This window comes from Lepidothrix coronata, unplaced genomic scaffold (genome assembly GCF_001604755.1).
Source record: "Lepidothrix coronata isolate B3197 unplaced genomic scaffold, Lepidothrix_coronata-1.0 Scaffold29, whole genome shotgun sequence".
Classification (NCBI taxonomy): domain Eukaryota; kingdom Metazoa; phylum Chordata; class Aves; order Passeriformes; family Pipridae; genus Lepidothrix; species Lepidothrix coronata.
The window spans coordinates 1,956,186-1,977,581 of record NW_016690209.1 but is presented as its reverse complement, the minus strand read 5'-3'; the positions used below and the strand labels follow the sequence as shown (position 1 = coordinate 1,977,581).

Sequence of the window (21,396 nt, the reverse complement as noted above, 5' to 3'; positions counted from 1 at the left end):
AAGAAATTCTTCCCTGTGAGGGTGGCGAGGCACTGGCCCAGGTTGCCCAGAGAAGCTGTGGATGCCCCATCCCTGGAAGTGTCCAAGGCCAGGCTGGATGGGGCTCTCAGCAACCTGAGATAGTGGAAGGTGTTCCTGCCCATGGCAGGGGGTCGGAACTGCATGATCTTTGATGTCCCTTCGCACTCAAATCTATGAGCTGCAAAGCTCCGATGCCTGAGGGAGCAGAACGGACCCAGCCGGCTTTGTGTCCATGAACAGGCGGAACGTGCTGATCCCACCGCTCCGTGACCTGCTTCATCTACACGGGGCACTTCTGATCCAGGGATCTGGACCTGAGCACAGGGACCTTGTGGTACGCTCGGATCCCCGTGCCCTTCCCAACAACCCTCACGTTCACGTGTCGCTATTCCATCCCAACCCCGGATGTCATTCCCGACGGAGCGCGCTCAGCCCAGAGCCCGCGCACCCAGAAACTCGGCAGTCCTTGGGCAGCGCGCATCGCTTCGCATTTAAAAGGAAATTTATGCTGTCTGCTGTTTGAGCGCCCACGTTCTCGGCGTCATCCAACCGCGCCATTTCCCCGCTGTCCCGGAGCGGGCACCGGGAGCGCTCGGGTCCCCTCCCCGTGACAAGCCCCGTTGCCCCTCAGGGCTTTCCCCGGTCCCCGCCCGCCGCGACCCGCCCCCGCCGCGCAGCCACTGCGGGCCGGGCAGGGCCGCACACACCCCCCGCCCACAACATGGCGCTGGCGGCGGCGGCTGAGAGGGGTCGCGGCGGCCTCGGGGTGCTGAGGCGGCTGTGAGTGCGGGCCGGGAGCGGCTGTGCCGGGCAGGGCTGGGCCGGGCCGGGCCAGGGGCAGGAGGGGCCGGCGGGAGCTGCCCACAGCGAGCCCCGAGCTGGCCTGCCGGGGGGAGGAAGGGAAGGCGGCTCCGCTGGGCGTGTGGGGGGACACCGGCGCCCCGGGCTGCTCTGTGGGAAGGAGGAGCGAAGAAGCGCCCCCGCGGTTGAAGGGATCGCAGTCGCAGCTGCCGCGGGTCCCGCGAAGCTGCCCCGGCCTCGGGGGTCTGTCCGCAGCCTGTGCTCGCCTGCGGCACCTGCGTGGTACAGGCTGGGGAAGTGAGAAGTTCGGGGAGTGCGCAAAAATCCCTCTCTCGTTATTAAAACTGAGGTTTAGTTGTTTTAGTTGTTCGACAGTGCTTCAGAATTGTCTGGACTTGATCCCAAATTCCAGAGTTGATTTATGTACTAATTAACTGCTTTCACAGTTTCATCCAGCCACCTCATCTTGGCTACCCCTTTTTGTTAGTATTAGTCGTCTGAAGTTTAGGTTTCTGAATGTCTCCACAGCTTTTCTTTCTTGCTGCCTTCACATTCTTTCTCTTGCACTTTTTCTCCATAGAAAAATTGCCATTTTAAGCGTTTCTATTTTGTGGTTGTCCACATCTTCTTTCCCAAATACTTTAAGTTGGCCTCTCTGATATATGCCAGATGTTGGCTGTTCTGTCCACTAAAAGACTTTTTTAAAGAAAAAAAAAACAAAAAACTTGACTATTTCTGTTTTAATGCTGTTAAAAAAGTAAGGGGATAATTTTTATTGTATCTAAATGAAAGCACTTGAGGAGCCATCTGGTGAAGTTTGTACAACTTTCCTTGTTGTACCTGAATACGTAAACAGATGTATCGAAAGCTTCAGAGCTATTTCAATGCTGTTGTTCTCTCACCTGAAAATAAAAGTAGCTGAGTTGTCACTTCTTCATATGCGTTTGTAACACTTCTGTGTGTTTATAATTGCACAGGCAATGGAACCAAGTACAAAGATTTGTGAAATGGGCCTCAACGATAGGTATGAAATTTAATTTCTTTGGGTACTAGGTTAAATTGCTGTTCAATGTGGATGGTTTTACAATTAGTTTTAGAACATTAGTTGCTGAAAAACGGTAGGGTTTTTTAATAAATATTCATATCTTCGTAGTTCTTGAAAAAAGTAGCCTGCAGCTGACCTAGCAGAAACCATCTTTAATGTTTAAACAACATTTTGAATAATTTTAGCTGTCATATTTAGGTAAACTGAACTTAATGAAGACTGTTTGGTTTTGTGATGTTTTCGTCTGCTGATACAAGTGTTGCAAAGTCTGTGAGAATTGTTTTTTAAGGCATAATGGTATTTAAACAAAATACGAAGGAGTAAAAGTATTTAGCAAGATGATTTAAACTCATTCTGGTGTCATGTTGACGAAAAAGATAGATTTTAGAATTCAGAGATCTATCTTCATTTTAAGTAGTGAGTTTTAAGCTACTGAGTTCTGACTGTGAAGTCTCTGGCAGTGCTGACCTTACACTTTTATCAAGTTGTAGTTGCTGTTTTGAGACTTTGTAGGAGCTTGTAAGTCACTGCTTAGAAAACCCAAACAACAAAAAACTTGATACCTTGTTCTTTCTTTGTGACTGTGTATGAATGGGGAACAGTGCTCTTCAAGAAAATGTCAACTGCTTCTACTGGGGGGGACACAACACAGGTGTTGATTGTTTCTTAGTTAGTCCGGGGAATACACAGCAAAAATATAAGCATCAGCTTTTATGTTTAAGTGGTTTTTTAGGGTTAGAATATGTTTCTTGGATTCTAAAAAAGGAAGTTCTTAAAAAAAGGCTTAAACATACTTCTGCATAAGGACTCTAAGGAAAAAAATCCAAGAGTAGCATGGAAATGCTTTAGGATGAAGTTTTGAGTGAAACAACTTCATTGTTGGAAGAAGTGCACAAACACTATAAATTATGAAAAAAGAAGTCATAATTTTAAAATTGCTGTGTTTCCAGGAATGTTTTTAAGGATCTGTTTCTTACTGTGGTTCATCCCTTTAAACAGGAGGTCACAGCATAGGGAAGATTCTCATCGCAAACCGAGGAGAAATCGCCTGCAGAGTGATGCGAACAGCGAAGAAAATGGGTGTGAAGTCTGTGGCAGTTTATAGTGAAGCGGACAGAAATTCCATGCACGTAGCAATGGTGAAGTATATTCATTGTGCTTGTGACTTATGGTCATTCACAACAGTATTTGCCATTGACAAGTTTCCTGTGAAAACAGATTTGGGTGCTGGTGCAGTTGAGTTTTACCTCTGTAGAGTTACTGCCAAGTTTTCCTTGAATTGATGAAAAGTTTGCCTGGTCTCTGTCTCAGCACCTGACAGCTATACAGGAAGGGATATTCAATTTTGGCTCTCTAACTCCAGAGCAGCCAGAGGTTAGAGAACGGACTCTGATTTTGGGAAGAAAGTCAGAATTTGTTTCACTCGGTTGAGCCTTTTCATGAGGAGAGGCAGTGATTTAAACTGCTGTCTGCCAGCAGTCTGATAAATAATATAATCATCTCAAAAAATTCAAATTTGCTAATAAACAGTCTGTGTCCTATGTATTTCTTCTCAATCAGGCAGATGAAGCATATTGCATTGGTCCAGCACCCTCACAGCAGAGCTACTTGGCCATGGAGAAAATACTGCAGGTGGCCAAGGTCTCAGCAGCACAGGTGAGTAGATCAGGACCTACAGTTTTCTCATACTTTCATGTCTTTAGTTCTTTATTTTTACCCATCTTGAGTTTCCTTGACACTACTGAAGTTTCTGAGTTTTCTAAGCTAAGCTGATACAAAAATAGGCTGGTAACGTTATTCTGTTTTAGGCTGTTCATCCAGGGTATGGTTTCCTCTCAGAAAACACAGAGTTTGCAGAGCTGTGCAAGCAACAGGGAATCATCTTCATAGGTCCACCTTCATCTGCTATCAGAGATATGGGTATTAAGAGGTATCTATTTCTGATTTTTGTGGTTATCCAATTTACAGCTTGGAAAAGCTAATTTTTTTAACAAACGACCAGTGTCATAATTGTTTTATTCCATCAGTTTTCACTGTATATTATTTTTATGGCTTTCTTCAAAGGAATAAACTCCAGGTCTATAGATATGGGATTCCAATAGACATAGAGACAATCGACCTTGTTCAGTCATTAGGATTTCAGTAATTAAATAAGTAATGATTCTGCTTTTCCAGAGCTGGGGCACTCGGCAGTCAGATTGGATGTTTTGTATGTTAGTCAAAAGAGCAGTGGAAAAGAAACACCACATCGTTGGGGTTATTGTGGCTCATGTAAAATGGGCCACCTAAGTTTAGTTCATCACTGAGGACCTTAGTTACTTAGATCAAAGAAATGCTTTTAGGGTATGAAGTATAAATCAAGAATGTGGAAATGAGGTTATTACTAACACATGAGCTGTATAATAGTAATTTGAGAGAATTAATTTTTTATCACTTTGTAATGCGAGAGTAAATTACCTCTGTAATTTAAGGAGCTCTGCATGTGTATTTGAAGTTAGAGTTGTTACGCTCAAGCGTTTGATGTGTGGTGTGAATCCAGCTGTATCATGAAAAGTGTTTTGCCTTTGTACAACTTCAGATGTAGTTTTGGCAGGATACAGTGTTGTATTTTGAAAATTTTAGGGTTTGGCCTCTACAACGTGGGTCAAAAGACAGGAAAGAGCAGTAGAACTGAAACTTACTCCTGCTTTTATGTGGAGGGCTTGGAGAAAAAAAAAAATCCCTGTTTGAAGCATGTGATTAATTACAGTCCAATCCTATGTAACCCACCTATGCAAGTAGTCCTGTTGAGGTCTACTGTGGAACTGCTTTCAAGGAGAGAGTTAGCATTGGGAACATATACAGGTTTGGAGCTTAAAGTAAGAAAAAAAATATTATTATCGTTCTAAATATTAAACTGTTCTGTCAAAGCACTTCCAAAGCTATAATGTCTGCTGCTGGCGTTCCTGTTGTTGAAGGTTATCACGGGGAAGATCAATCAGACAAGTGCCTAAAGGAACATGCCAAGAGAATAGGATACCCAGTCATGATTAAAGCTGTTCGTGGGGGTGGAGGAAAGGTAAGGAAATAATCTTCACATTCATCACATGCCATAAAGTGATCATGTCTCAGTATCTGCAACTGAATATTCTAAAAGAAATCTGAAAACAAAGAAACTGGAAAAGTACTTTTTGTTAAAATTCATTATTGATGTCCAGTCTAGCACTATGAAATCTCATTTCGTTTGTCGTGCAGTCAGCCAGAAGGTAAGTAGCTGGAATAAACTGGGAGAGTTTTGTTTGTTTCAATGGATCTCCAGCAATTCACATAAGCAGAAAAGTTGTCCTATGGATTTGTGTGAAATTAGATAACTTTAAATTGTTACTTTGTGATAACTTCTGTTACTTCTTTTGTTAACAGTTTTAAATGTTGTATAAGAAGGTATTAGAAATACCATTTAAATATTTTTGTCTAGATGCTTTTTAATGTGTGGTGAACTCCCAGTCTAAATCTGATTTTACTCTGAAATGTCTATAAAATGACATGTAGAGAATTTTATTTTCAAAATAGCTATATTTGTTTTGTAATAAACGAGTTTTTCTTTGCCAAACTTGGAAAATTCCTGTTATATCTGAGAATAAGATTGAATTTTGTACTCACCCATATCAATGAAATGATATATCTATTTTTCACACTTCTTGTGGCACTTTGAGTGGGACTTAGAAGGATTATATTACTGGAAACTGATACACAATTTTAGTAAAGTTTAAGAAAGGAGGGAAAAGAGTTATTGTTAAGCTCATTTCTTGCTGTTTGTGTGCAACAACGATTTTCATTGTATACCCTATTTTCAGACATTTAGAAAGGCTTTTGTCTGTATTTTAGGGCATGAGAATTGCTCATTCAGAAAAGGAGTTTCTGGACCAACTAGAGTCAGCAAGGAGAGAAGCAAAGAAGTCTTTCAATGATGATGCAATGCTGATTGAGAAATTTGTAGATAATCCAAGGTGAGAAACAGATATTTCAATATAAACACTATAATGTTTATTCTATGGTTGAACAAACATAACTGGTTTAGTAGTAGGATGAAAATTGGTCTTGTATGTTTTATTTGCACTATGGCAGTTGTTAATTTGGTCATATTTTTTTATAATGTATTGAATTTTTTGTAGTGACTTTGTTTTGAATGCTAGGAATTAAAATAAAATTGTTAGGGAGATATGGCAGTGCATGAGCTTTCTAAACTTAATTTACATCTAGGAAAAAAAATCACTTTATAATACTTCAACTACAGACCTGAGTCAAGCTGTTGTGGTGTTTCTGCTGCCCTCAGGTGTCCTAAACTAGTTATTTAATCTTCCTTTATTTTGATATTTAAAACAGAAGGGATAGTTTTTATTTCATGTCTGGCCTGTGAAACTGAGCTGATTTATTTTTTATAAAGAACTTCTCGCAGAGGTCTGTTTGATAGTCTTGCACTTTACATGTGTTTTTCTTAAAGCATCACTATAAAGAAAGTATTTATTTTAAAAAAACTGAGGGCCTCCTTATGCTGTCAGATGGGCACGAGAAAAATCTCATTCCTGGGGAATTTCTTTTGCCAGTATCAGAGGATTGTCACAATGGTGACATATTTTTGTTAGCTTTATACATAGAACAAAATTCTGCCGCCTAATAGTTGTCCTCTGAAATGGTGTGTTGAAATAAACAATGTTATTGCTGAGCCAGGGCTGCCCCTTGTGCATTGCTACACAGTAAATGATGGGGGAAATCATCATTATCAAATAACAGTGGAGTGGTTTTACTTTTATAATAATAACTAATAAAGAGGAGGCAGCCATGGGATATGTACCTTGTTTATCCCACAACTTACAAGACTTCAATGCAGTAGTTGGCATTTAGAATCCTGTTTCATTTGGGACATCGAGGAAGCCTAAAACAACTGAGATCTTGCATAATAGCAGCCTCACTTCTATATTTTCAGCATTTATTTGAGGGCAGACACTTAAACCTTTGAGAAGTCCTACTGGAGCACACAAGTACAAGGCCATGTACAAGTTCAAAGTCTGTTTGAGTGAAATCCGTCACGGGATTGGGTTTTTTTTGAAATACACTGAAACATTTATGTTTATGGAACAGGCACGTTGAAGTCCAAGTATTTGGTGACCAGCATGGCAATGCAGTGTATTTGTTTGAAAGAGACTGCAGTGTGCAGAGGAGGCATCAGAAGATCATTGAAGAGGCACCAGGGGTGAGCAGAAAGTTCTTAATATTTTTTATGAACTGACATATTTTTAAAGTAATTGATAATCCCCCATCAAGTTTATTTAGTTGATAGTACTTTATTTGTAATTCTTAGACCTGTTTTAATTTTGCTGCAGAAAATGTTCTTTAGGAACTTTCTTTAGGAAAAGGATTCTCAAGGAAAAATTATATAGGTGTCTTCACTACAGTTGTTAAATACTGCAAAATATTCACATATACTAGGTTTATTATCACCAAACTTAACAATCATTTATAATTTTTTCTATTATTATTATTTACAGCCAGGAATTAATCCAGAGGTTCGGAAGAGACTTGGAGAAGCCGCTGTCAAAGCAGCCAAAGCAGTGAATTACGTGGGAGCAGGTAAGTCTGTGGAGGCTTTTAACTTAATGAGAGTTGGAGTCTCAAGCAAATGGCATCTGACTGTTTGAGTATGACACACATGCCCCAAGTTTTTTGTGGTTCAAGCAAGTAATCACATAGTTAGTTCTGATGTAATTACAAATTTAAATTAGTATACCTGAGCTCAAGACCAGTGGCAGCTGAAGAAAAGGAAGAAAAAATTTCAGAGCAAATAATTCAATCAACTCGACTGTTGGAAACTGAGCATTATGAGTTAGTAACTTCAAAAAATAATTTCATTGTACAAAGAATAATCCTTTATATTCAAACACTAAAGCCTTTAAAAGAAAAACACTAATCAGTGTAAAGTCCACACCATTTCCCAGATGAAAAATAACCTCCAAGCATTGTGACTTTGTTTTCTCACTAATTTCTTTGGTTACTTATTTTTAAAAAATAATTACACAGTCTATAAATATTAACAGTACTTTAGAGAGTCCTGATGCACATTTTAAAGTGCTAATGAAATGCAGCTTTTATTGTAGAGGAGAATGCCTGCTAAACAGCACAGGCCATGTAAATGTAAAAGGAAACAACCCTTCTGTTTTCAGGCCTCAATTTCGTGACCCTTTTAGATAAATTGTATAGAATTTAATGAAATTCAGTCTATCTGATTTGGAAATAATAGTGTTTTCCTGGTATAATTAAATTAAGTGTCATAGATACTATTTGGTGAAGTGTCCTTCTGCTAAATACTTCAGGAACAGTGGAATTTATTATGGACTCCCAACATAATTTTTACTTCATGGAGATGAACACCAGACTGCAGGTAGAGCACCCAGTTACAGAGATGATCACTGGCACTGACTTGGTGGAATGGCAACTTAGGGTGAGTGTGAATTGGTTTTACATGTAGGGTTCCTCCTGAGTGGTGAATGGTGCTCTGTAATACTGCCTGTGAGAGAACAGATGGGTTTCCAGATCCTCATCTCCTGTTCAGCTAACAGGGTAGAGTTTCCTTTGCTCCAGAGGAACATCTCACATTGCTGTATTTGATGTGAGCATTGTGTAGATGCTCTGAATTTCAACCAAGTCTTCTCCCACTTGTGTAGAGAAAAAAACATTTTTTTAAGTGTATTTAGAGACCTTACAGTTTGTGCTGGTAGTGCTGGCTGCCAGTAACCCATTTTATCATCTGCTTTTGGAGCAATTTTTGTCTAATAAAATCTTGTCTTAGTTGACCAGGCTGTAACTTAAATAATTTATTTTTTGACATAACCAGTAGAAAAACATTCTACTGTTTTTTTCCATTATGTTTTAGCTGTCTGAAATATTAGGCAGTAAATTTACACAATAATAATTCAAAATCCTTTGACTGGTGGCTTCCACAAAAAAGGAAGGAGTGACTTCAGAATTAGCCTTTTATGACCTACCATTTTTTTCTCCTTGTGCTTTTTTTAATGTGCTTTCTAGTTGTTTGTGTTTAGAAGAAAGATATTTAATATTTCATACATCAGCACTCCAGAATATTGATCCTGCATTAAAGAAAAAACCTGCTGTTTTCAGGTCGCAGCAGGAGAGAAGATTCCCCTAAAGCAGGAAGAGATCCTGCTCCAGGGCCATGCATTTGAAGCTAGAATATATGCTGAAGACCCTAATAATAACTTCATGCCAGGAGCTGGGCCGTTGTTGCACTTATCCACCCCTCCTGCAGATCGTTTCACCAGGATAGAGACTGGAGTCAGACAAGGTAAAACTGAAGGCTGTGATGTATAAGAATAATTAACATCAAAATGTTTTCTTTGTAAGCATTTCCCTTTTTGGCCTAAATAAGTTAGTCTGACAGGGTGTTGCTATAAAGACAAATCCGTACAGAATTATTCTTCCTTGTAATTGTCCATGTATTTTTGGTCTATCACTGACTATTTTATTTACCTCTTTATTACCTATATCCATAGTAAAGTCCATTGGATCATGCTGCCTATATTCTCCTCACAATTTAGCAATCCTGCATTCTGATTGCAACAAAGAAAACTGGATTTGAGTAATGTTATATCTACAAAGTCTGCACTGAAGTTGTCCTTGAAATTGAAATGCCAGGTCACAACATCATGTCCTCGAAGAACTTTAATCTCTAGAGAAATGTGGCCATGAATTGTGTTCCCCTTTGATGCCATGTGGTGTCCAGTACCTTGCATTACCAACTTTCAGAAATACTCGGTTTAGTGTTACAGCATTTCTTTCATTCACATATTTCAGGTGATGAGGTTTCTGTTCATTATGACCCAATGATTGCAAAGCTGGTTGTTTGGGCTGAGGATCGGCAAGCGGCGCTGAGGAAGCTGAGATACAGTTTGCACCAATATAATGTAAGCAGGAAGAGCCCAGTATGATTTCAGATCTTGAGCTAACTTTGTGAACACCTGGAGCTAACGAAGTATGCATAAAATACTAGAGTAAAACAAAAGTGATTTCTAAGAGGGAGCCTGCATTGCCACTATCGTTTCAAATTCATTATTTGTTTGCAGAAGTTGTATTTTCTTCCTAATTTGCAAACTGTTTTTATAGATGGTGTGAGTAGAAATAAATGTGAAGTCTAGTTTTACACAGAGATTTTTAAGGTTGTGATCTCTTCAGCTGGATGATGCACCTGAGACTTTATAGAAGAGTAAGGCTAAACAACATTTTCAATTGTAGTGTGAGCTCTCTCAAACTTAAAGGAGTGGAATTTGTGTTTGTGTTTGCCTCTAATTTCTGATATGTAAAAATAACTAAATTTGTAGACTATACATGTGGTAAAGAAATATGCTGTCAGTTCTTTTTAAGAAACATTCCCTTTCCCCCCTTTAAAAACTACAGGTATTGTATCTTTCCAAAAGTGGAATTCAGAAGGTTTGACTTGACATGAGACTGAAATAATTTACACTTTTAAACCAACAACATGATTGTGAGTCAAGTATTGAAAATATTGTACCCCTTATTGCTTTAGCTACAAATGAAAATTACTTCAAGGGAAAGAGATAAATTCTGGAAAAACCCAAGAGAATTTTTTTCTTAGCAGTTCTGTCAGTACATATTGACAGTATAACATAGTTACCAGTTTCACTAATTTCTTTAAAATAATTATGTTGTTTGCTTAGGTATTTTGCAGTACAGGAAATGGATAGTATCTAGTAAATTTATAAAAGTCCCTGTTCCCTCTTGTTACTATTAAAAGATCAGATATGGGATACTGACACTATTGTAACTCATTTTTTCATAAGAAGCACTTGTCAAGTTAGGAATGTTCTTTTAAATACTCAGAGCATGCTTTTTCAAAACAGTAGAGTTTTTTCCTAAATTACCTCCCTTTACTGTTGCTGGGAAATCTTCCTCAACTTCACAGTGGACAAAGGTGGTGTTGAGAAAACAGAGTGCTTTTGGCAAGGCAGCTCTTTGGGTTTTTTATTTGGTTTGTTGTGTGGGTTTTTTTTTTCTTTTTAGAGTCATTGGTTTAACTGGTAATAAAACAGACCAGTTGAATGAATTACATTTTATTGCTGAAGTTTGTTTCGATGGTGCTATCTGAAAAAAATACTCATTTCTTATCTATACATAACTTGAGCAGAAAGCTGCATGCTCTTTCATAACTTCAGTTTGCACTATGCTTCTGTTTCTTTACAGATTGTAGGATTAAGCACTAATATTGATTTCTTGCTGAGCCTGTCAGGACACCCACAGTTTGAGGCTGGAAATGTGCACACTAATTTCATTCCTCAACACCATGATGAACTATTTCCAACCAAAAGGGCAACTCCACATGAAGTTATGTGTCAGGCAGCTCTTGGGCTTATACTGAAAGAAAAAATGCTAACAGATGCTTTTAGAGATCAGTCAGAGGGTAAGGATCATTCTTTTGCTTTATTTTGTGAGCTCATGTGCAATTACTTACTTTGCATGTTCTTTCTTTCACCTGCTTTGTGCCTGCTCAGGGTTCTGCATTCTGGCCTCTCTCAGCTATTTACAAAGACTCTAAATTTTGTGAAGGGGCAGATATGGAATGTATTCCCACTGTAATGGACAGAGTACTTCCCACAGCACTCCAGACAGGCACTCTCTGGAAGACCTTGGGATTCCTATTCAGTGACACTGCGCTCTTTGCTCTTGACCAGCACAAACTGTGACCATCTGCCTGTGCTGTTCCTACAGCTGGCCCAAGGTCTTCAGATGTAAAATTGACTCTGCTCAGGGTGGGAGGGGCAGTGGGGGTTGATGGAACCTTCACCTAAGGGTTAATTGGGATCTGCTGTGGTGTAACTGAACTCCCATTCTTGTCCTGTTCAAGGATGTGTGCATGGAGAGCAGGCAATGCCCCCTTCTTAGTGCTGCTGTCAGCACTGTGTTTTTTGTAGGTTACACAGCATCAGCTTATTCAGTGTTGAAGACTGAGGAATTGTCACTCTCAGTGACTACAGTGGTTCCTCAGTCTCTTATGTGCAATGTAAAACTATAAGTATGATGGTAATAACAGCAGGACAGTGATTTAGTGGTGTAAGTTCTGAGTATTGTGTTTTGTTGAAGTAGAATGAAAGTAACATATCTGTGTATTTTGTGTTTTAGATAAATTCTCACCATTTGCATCCAGCACTGGTAGAAGAATAAATATATGTTATACTAGAAAACTGTCTCTGCTGGATGGGGAAAACAGTAAGTTAATAAGAAAGTGTGTGGAGGGAAGGGAGGCACTTGATGGATAAAATTATTTCAACTGATGCTTGAAAATTCAGACTAAGAAACAGCAAATAGAACCAGGATGAGTTCTGTGCAATTTAAGCTGAGAATTCACAGAATTTCATGCTTAATCCACACTGTTGGATCTTGAGGAGATGTAAACCAAATTCAAATGACACCATTGTTGTTCATCATTTAAATGAATAAGGTTGACATTTTAAAAAGTGCCATTGGCTTTTTTTTTTTCACTTCATTTTAGTATGAAAGAGCTCAGAACTTTTTCCCATCACAAACTTGTTTTCTGTCCAGATAACACAATACAGATTTCAGAGCATAACTTCAGGTGCTCATCTTTGAAAAACTTATTGTGTCTCGAATTCAGTATGAAAGCTGCAGTGTCTACAAAGCTAACCTGAAAATACTTATTCTTTTCTTAGGGGTGGTAGGTCTTGTTTTTATTAAGAAACATAAACTGAATATTGTGTATATGTCATCATTCTCTAGATACTGTAATTAATCTACTCACATATACGTATTTTGTTTTATTCAACAGTTGTGGATGTAGCTGTAAGTTACAATCAAGATGGGTCATACAAAATGCAGGTACAAGTCCATTTTTTCAGATATTTCATTAGATAAAAGAATCTGTCTCTTGTAGACTTATCTTAGTATTAACTGTTACTAAAATTGCTTGGTGATTACAGTTACAAGATTCTATTTTTGGCTTACTTGCAGCCATTGCTGTAGACTGTTATTTGAGCCTGAAATTATCTTTGGTAGATGGTGGATTGGCATGGAAGAGCTACTAAAATACTGCTGAAAATAAGGCTAAGAAAAATGTTCGTATTTTCAGTATTTAAAGATCTTATTCTTCATTTTCCTCTTCCTTAAATTTGTCTTCCTAAAAGTAAGTAAGTTAGATTTAAATCTGCATTTAAAAAGACATTTTTTTCCACAGGACTCCTGCTTTATTCTGTGCATGAGATGGATCTCCTGTGGGATAAATAAAAGCTTTCTAGAGCATTATCTGTAGGATAACATTTATTTTATTTTGAAGATGGAAATTGAGACATGATTACCAAATGGGATGAGGAATCTTCCGGTCAGATAATTGAATGATACCCCATAGAATTGTCTTCTTTGTGCTGTAGAGCTCCTATAGGATACAGCTCAAGATGCTTTAAACATAGATAATTTTGTGTGTGCACATGTGATAGTCTCCAGTTGTGTGGCTTATGGGGGTTGTGTTTTGCTGAGTGTTAAATATCCTCCTTGTATCACTTGTAGTCCAGTGTTTTTTCTCTCAGATTTGTCACCCAGAATGAAAGCATCTGGAGAATGCAGTCTCTGTAGTTCAGCTTCTTGTTCCCAATATTCAGAAAAGGGAAACTGGGAGAATAAGTATTTATGAACTGCTTAGACTGTGTAGAGATGAGCCTACCAAAAAAATAATGAGAAAACTACTGTGCTTTCGAGGGTATAACAGCATCTTGGGTAACTCACACCCTTATTTCTATGGATACAAAGACTGAGATAACCCACATCCCTCCAGTAATACCCAGGTTATTTTGGGTGTATTAGTTACATATGTGATGCTGCAGAGCTCTTACACTCGAGGTTTGTCTCTTGTAACTCATGTCAGCAAAAGTAAAGAGAGGCTGGAAGGGATGTGGGGGCCATTTGTGGAGGGAAGTGGAGCTGGGGAGAATGTAGACTAGGGAAGAAGCAGGAACAGGAGTTGAGGTAGAAATGGAGAGAAGCTGGAGATAAAGGATGGAGAAACATAATTGGGAACTGATTATGAGGAGGACGTTGCCTCTGCAGTGTTACAAAACCTGTGCTGAGGCCAATCAATTAGAGCAGGTTGCTGGGCCATGGATCTGGCAAGCACTCAGTGCTTCCAGGGGTGTTGCCCTAATTTGTGCCCCTGCTCAGGATACTCATCAAGCAAATGATTTTCCTCTGAGGGATAAGTATCAGATCAACAGTATCTTTTCAATGCATGTTTTCAGTGGAAGAACAGTATGTGACTACCTAATAAAAACTGAGTTTTATTTCTACTCCTACCACCCCGAAAGACCAGCAAGTCTCTGATCCTTTGCTCGGTGATGGTAGGCTTAGAAGCAAACATATCAGTTAAATGTAGTGCACTTATGTTTGTATTCTTGCAGTCTTTATATGCTGAGGTTGTGGCAGAGGTGCAGTTTCCACTGATGTGGATGAAGGGTTACTCACAAATAAATGACCTTTCCACCTGGTCTTTCTTGTGCAGTTTTGGTGTCTAACTGGCACTGTTTCCATTACTGCTCTGCTCCTTTGTAGGTTTACTGAATATGTTGTAGTTCTTGTATTGCAAGCTTCCAAGGCAGAGGAAGTTACCTGTGTTCTGGAAAGCATTGTGGAACGTGATGTCAGCTGAGTAGTATGGATTTTCAGTTTGAAATCAAGATGCTACAACAAATCAAAAATATTGGATGTTAGCAGCATCACTAAACTGATAATTCTGGGGTTGTTTTTGTTCTTCTTGAGAGATAGTATATCTTTGTTTAAGATAAAAATTGTCTTGGGGGAACAATTTTCTGAGCTGTTTGTATTGGATACAGAATACAGTCTCTTAACTGAAAAATAAAGGATACATAAGATTTAAAAATATTTTTTCTTTTAATTCCAAAATTGTCTATGAAGAATCACAGGCTATGAGTGCACAAATGCTGTCTTTTGGTTTATTGGTAATGAAGGGTTAACCTTTGTCCTTATAAAAGCATTGAACTTTCAGATTCAAGATAAAACATTCCTGATTTCTGGAGAGATGTTGAATGAAGGTGATTCACTTTACTTGAGGTCTTCAGTAAATGGAACAGTGTGTAAGGCCAAATTGGTCATTTTGGACAACACCATTTATCTCTTCTTTCCGGTAAAGTTCCTTTCTTTATTATCACAAGTTTAAAATTTCAGAATTCTTTCCATGAAAATGAGGAATATAAATTGCAAGAGAATGTGAATCATAATTTCAGTTTCTTACTTTGACCTGTAATGTTTTGATACTTGCTGGATTTATAGGTCTAATTAGAAGTTCACTGCTTATGGTCCATGAGTGAGAAAATTACTTTTAGAAAGATAAAATACAATGAGGTGAATTGCAAATGATGGCTTAGGAGGAGGGAACACAAAATATTAAAATTGTCAGGTATTTAAGTTTGTCATAGAACAGTAGCAATTAGTTCAAACTGAGAATTATTTGAAAGTGCTTGTAACTGTTATTTTAATTTCATTTTTTTAAATTATATGACAAGAAATAAATTGATACTGGTCTGAGGAAAGATGACTTCAGGTAATATTAAAAGAATGGAATTAGGAGCTACTGTAGCATTATATCTGTTGCATATATGCAAATGGCATTTGAAAGAAGATGTACCCTAATTTCCATTATTAGGCTGGTAAATTTTTATATGCAGTTCAAAAGACTGCAAGGCCCTAAAGTAACTCAATAAAAATGTAATCTAAGTACGTAAATTATTATGTGTTAGTTTCAGTAATTAACCTCTAGCCCTGAGCCCCTTAAGACTTTCTGCAGAATGCAGTGAAAACTTTGCTGCTCCAGTGGTGAGGACTAAGGAACTCGTGCTGGAATGGCAAAGCTCAGTTCTCCTGTGACATCAGAGTGGAGTCAGGGGTGAGGGATTTAGAAGAAATCACAGGAGTTTTAGGGTATGGGTAGGGTGTGGGGGAGAATGAGTCTTTGGGGAACTCTGGGTATCAAGTGTGAGAGCACTTAAAGGATTTTGAATAACAATGAGAATTTATTACTGAATTAGCACTGAATTCATGTTATTGTAAATTGTAGAAGCTCTCATTGGCAAGGAAGATGCCAATGTCTCTCTTCTTTGTTGCAGCAACTGCCTGCCCCTTTTGCCTTTATACATTTTCTAAAACCTTTTGCACTGTTGCTGTGTGAATAAGGGAGATACAAGATGGGTTTTGTACAAAAAGATCCATGTGAAGCTGCTTTTCCACAAGGAGTTCCTTCCTTGCTGACCCTTAGCAGCAGCAGCCTGACGTTTAAGGCCTCAGACATTGGCAAAGCTGCTGACAGTCCTCCTGCTGCCCTGACCCCAGGGCTCTGCCACCCTCAGAACAAGGCTGGATCTGTTCATTCCTGAATGTCAGAACGTGTATTGGTGGTGGGATTTTATGTTGTTAACTCACCTGTCCTGGATTTTTCTCCCTGTAGGAAGGCAGTGCTCAGATTGGCCTCCCTGTGCCCAAGTACTTGACTGCAGTGAGCTCAGGGGGAGAGCAAAGTGGTGCTGTAGCACCCATGACAGGCACAGTGGAAAAGGTAATTATAAAAACACGGGTGGGAAGTGAATTCTCCAGTATATATCCAAGTTCACTTCCAGAAATGGTGCTTCTGTACTGCCAGGAAAGAATCAGAGCCTGAAATGTCAGTGCTGTATGACTTCTAATTGGAAAAAGCCTTGTTTACTCTTGAGTTTTCAGCAGCCACCCAAGAGGTTTTAAGGCTTCCAGTTTTCTTTCTCTAGAGCTCTGGAAGTTCTGAATATTTAACTAATGCTACTGCTTAACTAATTTTTTCTTCATCTTAATTACTTTTTAAGTTGAAGGTCCCTGAAGTGCTAGAGACTGTTTGATTCATTTCATCTAACAAAAGAGTGAGTTAAGAGATGCACCTGCAAAAAAGGAAATACTCAGAATTGCCTTTTTGTTAAGCTGAGTGTTTCTTTCTTTTTCTTTAGCTCAGCAAGTCTTGTGTATTTCTCTGTACAGTGACAAAGTTTCCACAGAAGAGATTTCCATGAGGGTTTAGTGGTTAAGGGATTCTGGTAGCAATGAAAAAGCATGAACCCTTTCAGAGAGTCAAGTACCTTGAACATGGATTTCCTACACACTCTAAATCAGTTATAGCTGAATAACAAGGTGGCTCTGCCATCTTCTTTCTGGGTGTTGTATTTTAAAAGACTTTAGGGATTGGCTCCAGGAGGTCCTGCACTTTCTCAAAATAGAAGTGCTTAAGCCAGAAAGGGTCAAATATACATCATCTCTTCTAGTGTTCCATCTTTGATAGGTAAATGTCTTCCTGCTTGTCCTGGCAGCTGGCACTGAACCTCTCTCTGTAGCTCCAACTTCCCTTGAGTGTCGTCTAGAGAAGTCTCATAACCAATTCAGCAATAATAAAAATAATATGAGGCTGTTTTGCAAAACCACAATCACTCTGTGGATTGTGCTAGTCAAGATCCAGCTGATGATCGTTAATGGCATAGACAAGAATGATTTTTTTTTTTTCCCCCCCAATTTTCTCTTGAATTTAGGTGTTTGTGAAGGCAGGGGATAAGGTTCAGACTGGAGATCCTCTAATGGTTATGATAGCTATGAAAATGGAGGTAAGTGACATATAAAGGTTTTAATTACTGAGAAAATAAAAATCTGGTCAGAATTTTATAATTTTCAGTTGCATTACTGACGTGTGATGTAGCTTGCAGATGTCAATATCACTTCATCTGCTATGAAAGGAGTGTTGTGTCTGTCTAGATTTTAGAGGATTATATTTGCTGTGATTTTGCTAACAAATGATGATTATATAATCCATGGTATTCTGCAGCTGTTTTAGCATGCATTTGTTGAGCTGTGTCAGGCCTTCTCTCCCCTCCTCTCCTTTGACTTCTCTAGCAGAAGACTGTCCAGGTGGATCTCTTGCTCACTGATTTGATCCAAGCATATGGAATATCTGCAGTTACTTCAGACAGAAATTTAGCTAATGGAGACTTTGTAAATATGTACAGGGTTCTTTGTGTATAATCTTTATAATTTACATAAAGTTTTACCAAGAGTACACTCAAGATTTTGTGTAATTGTCCACATGGCATTCAGTGGACCACCACTTTGGCCATTTTATCTTGTCACAGTGTTTGACTGAATTACATTTTTTTTAGCCTTAACTAATTTGTCTTGACTATTAGTTTAAAATAAACCTCAGTTTGTGGAAGCAGAACTAACGTTGCTAGTTGAGAACATCTGCCTTTCCCTTATCGTGTCCTTTTTTAAATTATACTAAAATTACATGAAATAAACCAACTGTGCACCAAAAAAAACCCTAGACCCCAAATCCTTTGCAGTTGGATACTAAATGTGTTTCTGTCTCTCCAGCTGATACCTCAGACTGACATTATCTGAGGTGCTATTTTTTTAAGTGCTATTGAAATATAAATTGTAAAATTTAAAAAAGCAAATTATCATTTACATGAGTCTTGGCTTAGATGTGAGGATTTACTACCTGGTATTAAATGTTTTGATACTAGACTAGCCCTATGTAGAAAAACACCAAGAAACAAAGCTACAATGGAAAACTAACTTGGTACAATAACAAGCAAACCAGTTTGGGGTTGGTATGTAAACATGATGTTTTACTGTCATTAGTAGCTGTATTTGTATTTCATCTGGATTTTGCCAAATATCTGCTCAGTAAAGACCCCTCCTGGCCAGAAAACAAAAATATCTTTAGTAAATCTGCAGATTCCTCTTAAGGGAACAAATCTGCTATATGATTAACATTTTGGATTAAAACTGTATGATTTCTGCTTGGTATTTATTACAATAACAAAAACTGTTAGTGAAGTAAAATAACATTCAGCTGTTCATACTTCATAATATAACATTATATAGCATTTTTTGTCCCCAGTATACTTACCAAATATTCATGAGAAAACTTGAAAATGGACTAGTATAATGTTTTAAAAGAAGGTTTTAAATAAATAAATAAATAAATAAATAAATGTGTCAGAGGAAGGAATTCAATGTTTTTCAGTTCTAATTGCACCAAAGAGTAATATTAGCATTTGCTGGAGAGAGAGAGAGAAGGAAAAAAAACAGGTTCTCTGCTGGTTCACTCTTGCTCTGTTTTGTGCAGCACACCATACGGGCTCCAAAGGCAGGAGTGATAAAAAAGGTTCATTTCCAGGAAGGTGCTCAGGCCAACAGACACGCTCCACTGGTGGAATTCATGGATGAGGAAGCCGAGTCAAAATGAAATTCAAGGAAGGTCCATTTCATTTTTTCTACTTTGCTGATTTTCTCCCAGGAGAAGACTTCTTTATATTTTCAGCAAACTGTTTTGTATGAGAGACTGGGGAATTGGTTTCCTCTGCACTTCCTGCATAGGTTGACTGTAAATTATGCTGACTTCAGTGGAATTTGGGTATCACTATCCTGTAATTGTATTTATAACCCGTGGACCTGTGTGATTGTTGTTCAGTGGTTACATTTGCCTGTGGAAAGGCATTGGAGTGGAAAAAGATGTGGAACTCTCAAAGGATGGGAGAGGTTAGTAAGGACTGTAAGGGACAGACAGGTTGGGTTCTTCTGCTTCTTCATTCACAGCTGCCTTTTTCCCTGAGATTTGAGAAGACTGATTTGAAGGAAATCTGAAGGAGACAATTGGTTTATGAATTCATTTTCTGGTGAAATCCCTGATTGTGGCTTATGTTTTTGCCTTAATAGGGAATTCAGGATTGTTCCTTAGCCCTGAATCCTTCTTGGTCATTTCTATTACATCTTTTTTTCCAATTTACCTCAATGAGTAGTGAAAATTTGCATTTCAAAAATTATTTTAATTTACCTCAAAACATCTGATACAATGCATTTTTCAAATACATTTGCTACACTTATCGAAGTTGGAACATAAGTTGGTTTCTAAAAATATCATTTGAACTTTAAATATGAAGTAGTAACATAGAAAGATAAGCTTATTTATTACTTGGAAAGTGTGCCAAAATAAAATACTGACTTCAAAATCCTCGTTACTGTTCCCATATTGTTCATGTTCTTCTATGTTACTTATTGGCTGGAATGAAGTACATCAAGGTCTTTGTAATAACATGAAATATTACTCTGAATAATAGATTTTTTTTTTGTATCTGCAGGGTTTCAGAAGGGAAAATTGTTAGGTTTTTTGATATGCAAAGAAAATACTTGGACTAAGCATACTGATCGTTTGCTATACATTTATTTTAACTTATTTAAAAGCCCCTCAGAGAAACAGGAAAAGGGAAAGAAAAATATCTTTTAATTGTTGCAAACTTTGGATATATTTTTACCTTTCAGTTAATGTGATGTTCTGGTTGTCATGTGAAGTTTTGATATGCTAATTTAATTCAATAATATGGTCTATACTGCAGAAAGGAACGTATCAGATGCTGCAGTGATCCCAAACTTGTAGTCAGATCTGTGCAAATGGATCCTCACACTTACCTGAAATCTTGTTTCTGAATCAATATACAGCATCATGGGGAGTTCTCTGATCTGCTTCTATAATTGTGCAGCCTTGCCTGCAATGCAGAAAAACATTATAAAAAAGAATTGGCTCTGGATGGACTGTATATTAAAAGCATACTGTAATACTTTTCAATGTTCCTTGTAATCCTGTGGCCACCTAACAAAAAATTCCAGTGATCATTTTGTGGAGTATTGCCCCAGTGATTTTTATTTACTGCCAAATAAAAATTAAGCTTAACTTTCAATGTTTGATTTTGTTTTTCTCCGTTTTGTTCCTTCCTTGGTTGTTTCTGTCCATGCATTACTTTAGAGGGTTTTAAGCAACTGTTTCTGTAGCATCATCTGATGATGACCACAGTCTGCAGATCACATTTGGGAGGCAGAAATCCAGACAGTTGTGATGGGCTTCACTGCAGCTTAAGGTAAGGTTAGTGGCTTGTTTTATCTAGAAATTGGATCTGCCTACAGAAACATGAGCCTCTGCAGCCTGGCATTTATTTTTTGCTCACTACATGACAGGGCTGTGTTTCTACACTGAATCTGTACCAAAACACTGAAGCTCACAGCATGAGGTTCTCTGCCCGCTGAGGCTGCACAGCTTGTGCACACAGCCAGTGAAACAAGAACATGTTCCCTGGAAGCTGACAAAATGTCCTCCCTTAGGAACAAAGGGAGACAAAATGTTACCAGTTTTCATCTTCCCTCACTTCTGAAAATTAGCTGTTAAGTTTTTATCTCTCTAGGTTTCTACTGAGATTGATTTTTCAAATAATGATGGTTGTGTTTATTTCAGAATAAAAGCTCTTGCAGAAGTCACTGTCATAGTTTGCACACTTTAAATGTTTTACTGCAATGTGATTTAATTGAATTTAGAGATCCTCAAAGAATTACTAAAGTCAGGTTTTTCCTCTAACACAGAATTTACAAAATATTTAGAAATCCTT

At 38.3% G+C, this 21,396-nt stretch overlaps 1 protein-coding gene across 2 annotated transcripts; it reads left to right on the top strand.

Annotated features, from left to right (window-relative positions):
- Positions 1-725: 725 nt before the first annotated feature.
- On the top strand, positions 726-20,697 carry MCCC1 (methylcrotonoyl-CoA carboxylase 1). 2 transcript variants are annotated; one of them, XM_017810537.1, is made up of 19 exons: positions 726-801; positions 1,800-1,846; positions 2,867-3,006; positions 3,428-3,523; positions 3,676-3,797; positions 4,778-4,925; positions 5,732-5,853; positions 6,986-7,097; positions 7,393-7,474; positions 8,215-8,342; positions 9,020-9,203; positions 9,713-9,822; positions 11,117-11,333; positions 12,053-12,139; positions 12,717-12,766; positions 14,940-15,077; positions 16,395-16,502; positions 17,494-17,565; positions 19,089-20,697. In XM_017810537.1, the coding sequence occupies exons 1-19, from the start codon at positions 743-745 to the stop codon at positions 19,206-19,208; spliced, it is 2,142 nt and encodes a 713-aa protein (XP_017666026.1). In that variant the 5' UTR covers positions 726-742; the 3' UTR covers positions 19,209-20,697. The 2 variants fall into 2 exon arrangements, with proteins under 2 accessions (XP_017666026.1, XP_017666027.1); XM_017810538.1 differs by lacking the exons at positions 14,940-15,077; positions 16,395-16,502; positions 17,494-17,565; positions 19,089-20,697 and adding an exon at positions 13,122-14,373.
- The last annotated feature ends 699 nt before the right edge of the window (positions 20,698-21,396 follow it).

Bases quoted from the DNA above. Each gene is read 5' to 3' on its own strand.
- MCCC1 (XM_017810537.1), top strand. From the start codon at position 743: ATGGCGCTGGCGGCGGCGGCTGAGAGGGGTCGCGGCGGCCTCGGGGTG. The intron at 4,926-5,731 runs GTAAGGAAATAA...TCTGTATTTTAG, and splicing joins TTCGTGGGGGTGGAGGAAAG to GGCATGAGAATTGCTCATTC. The intron at 17,566-19,088 runs GTAAGTGACATA...TGTTTTGTGCAG, and splicing joins TGATAGCTATGAAAATGGAG to CACACCATACGGGCTCCAAA.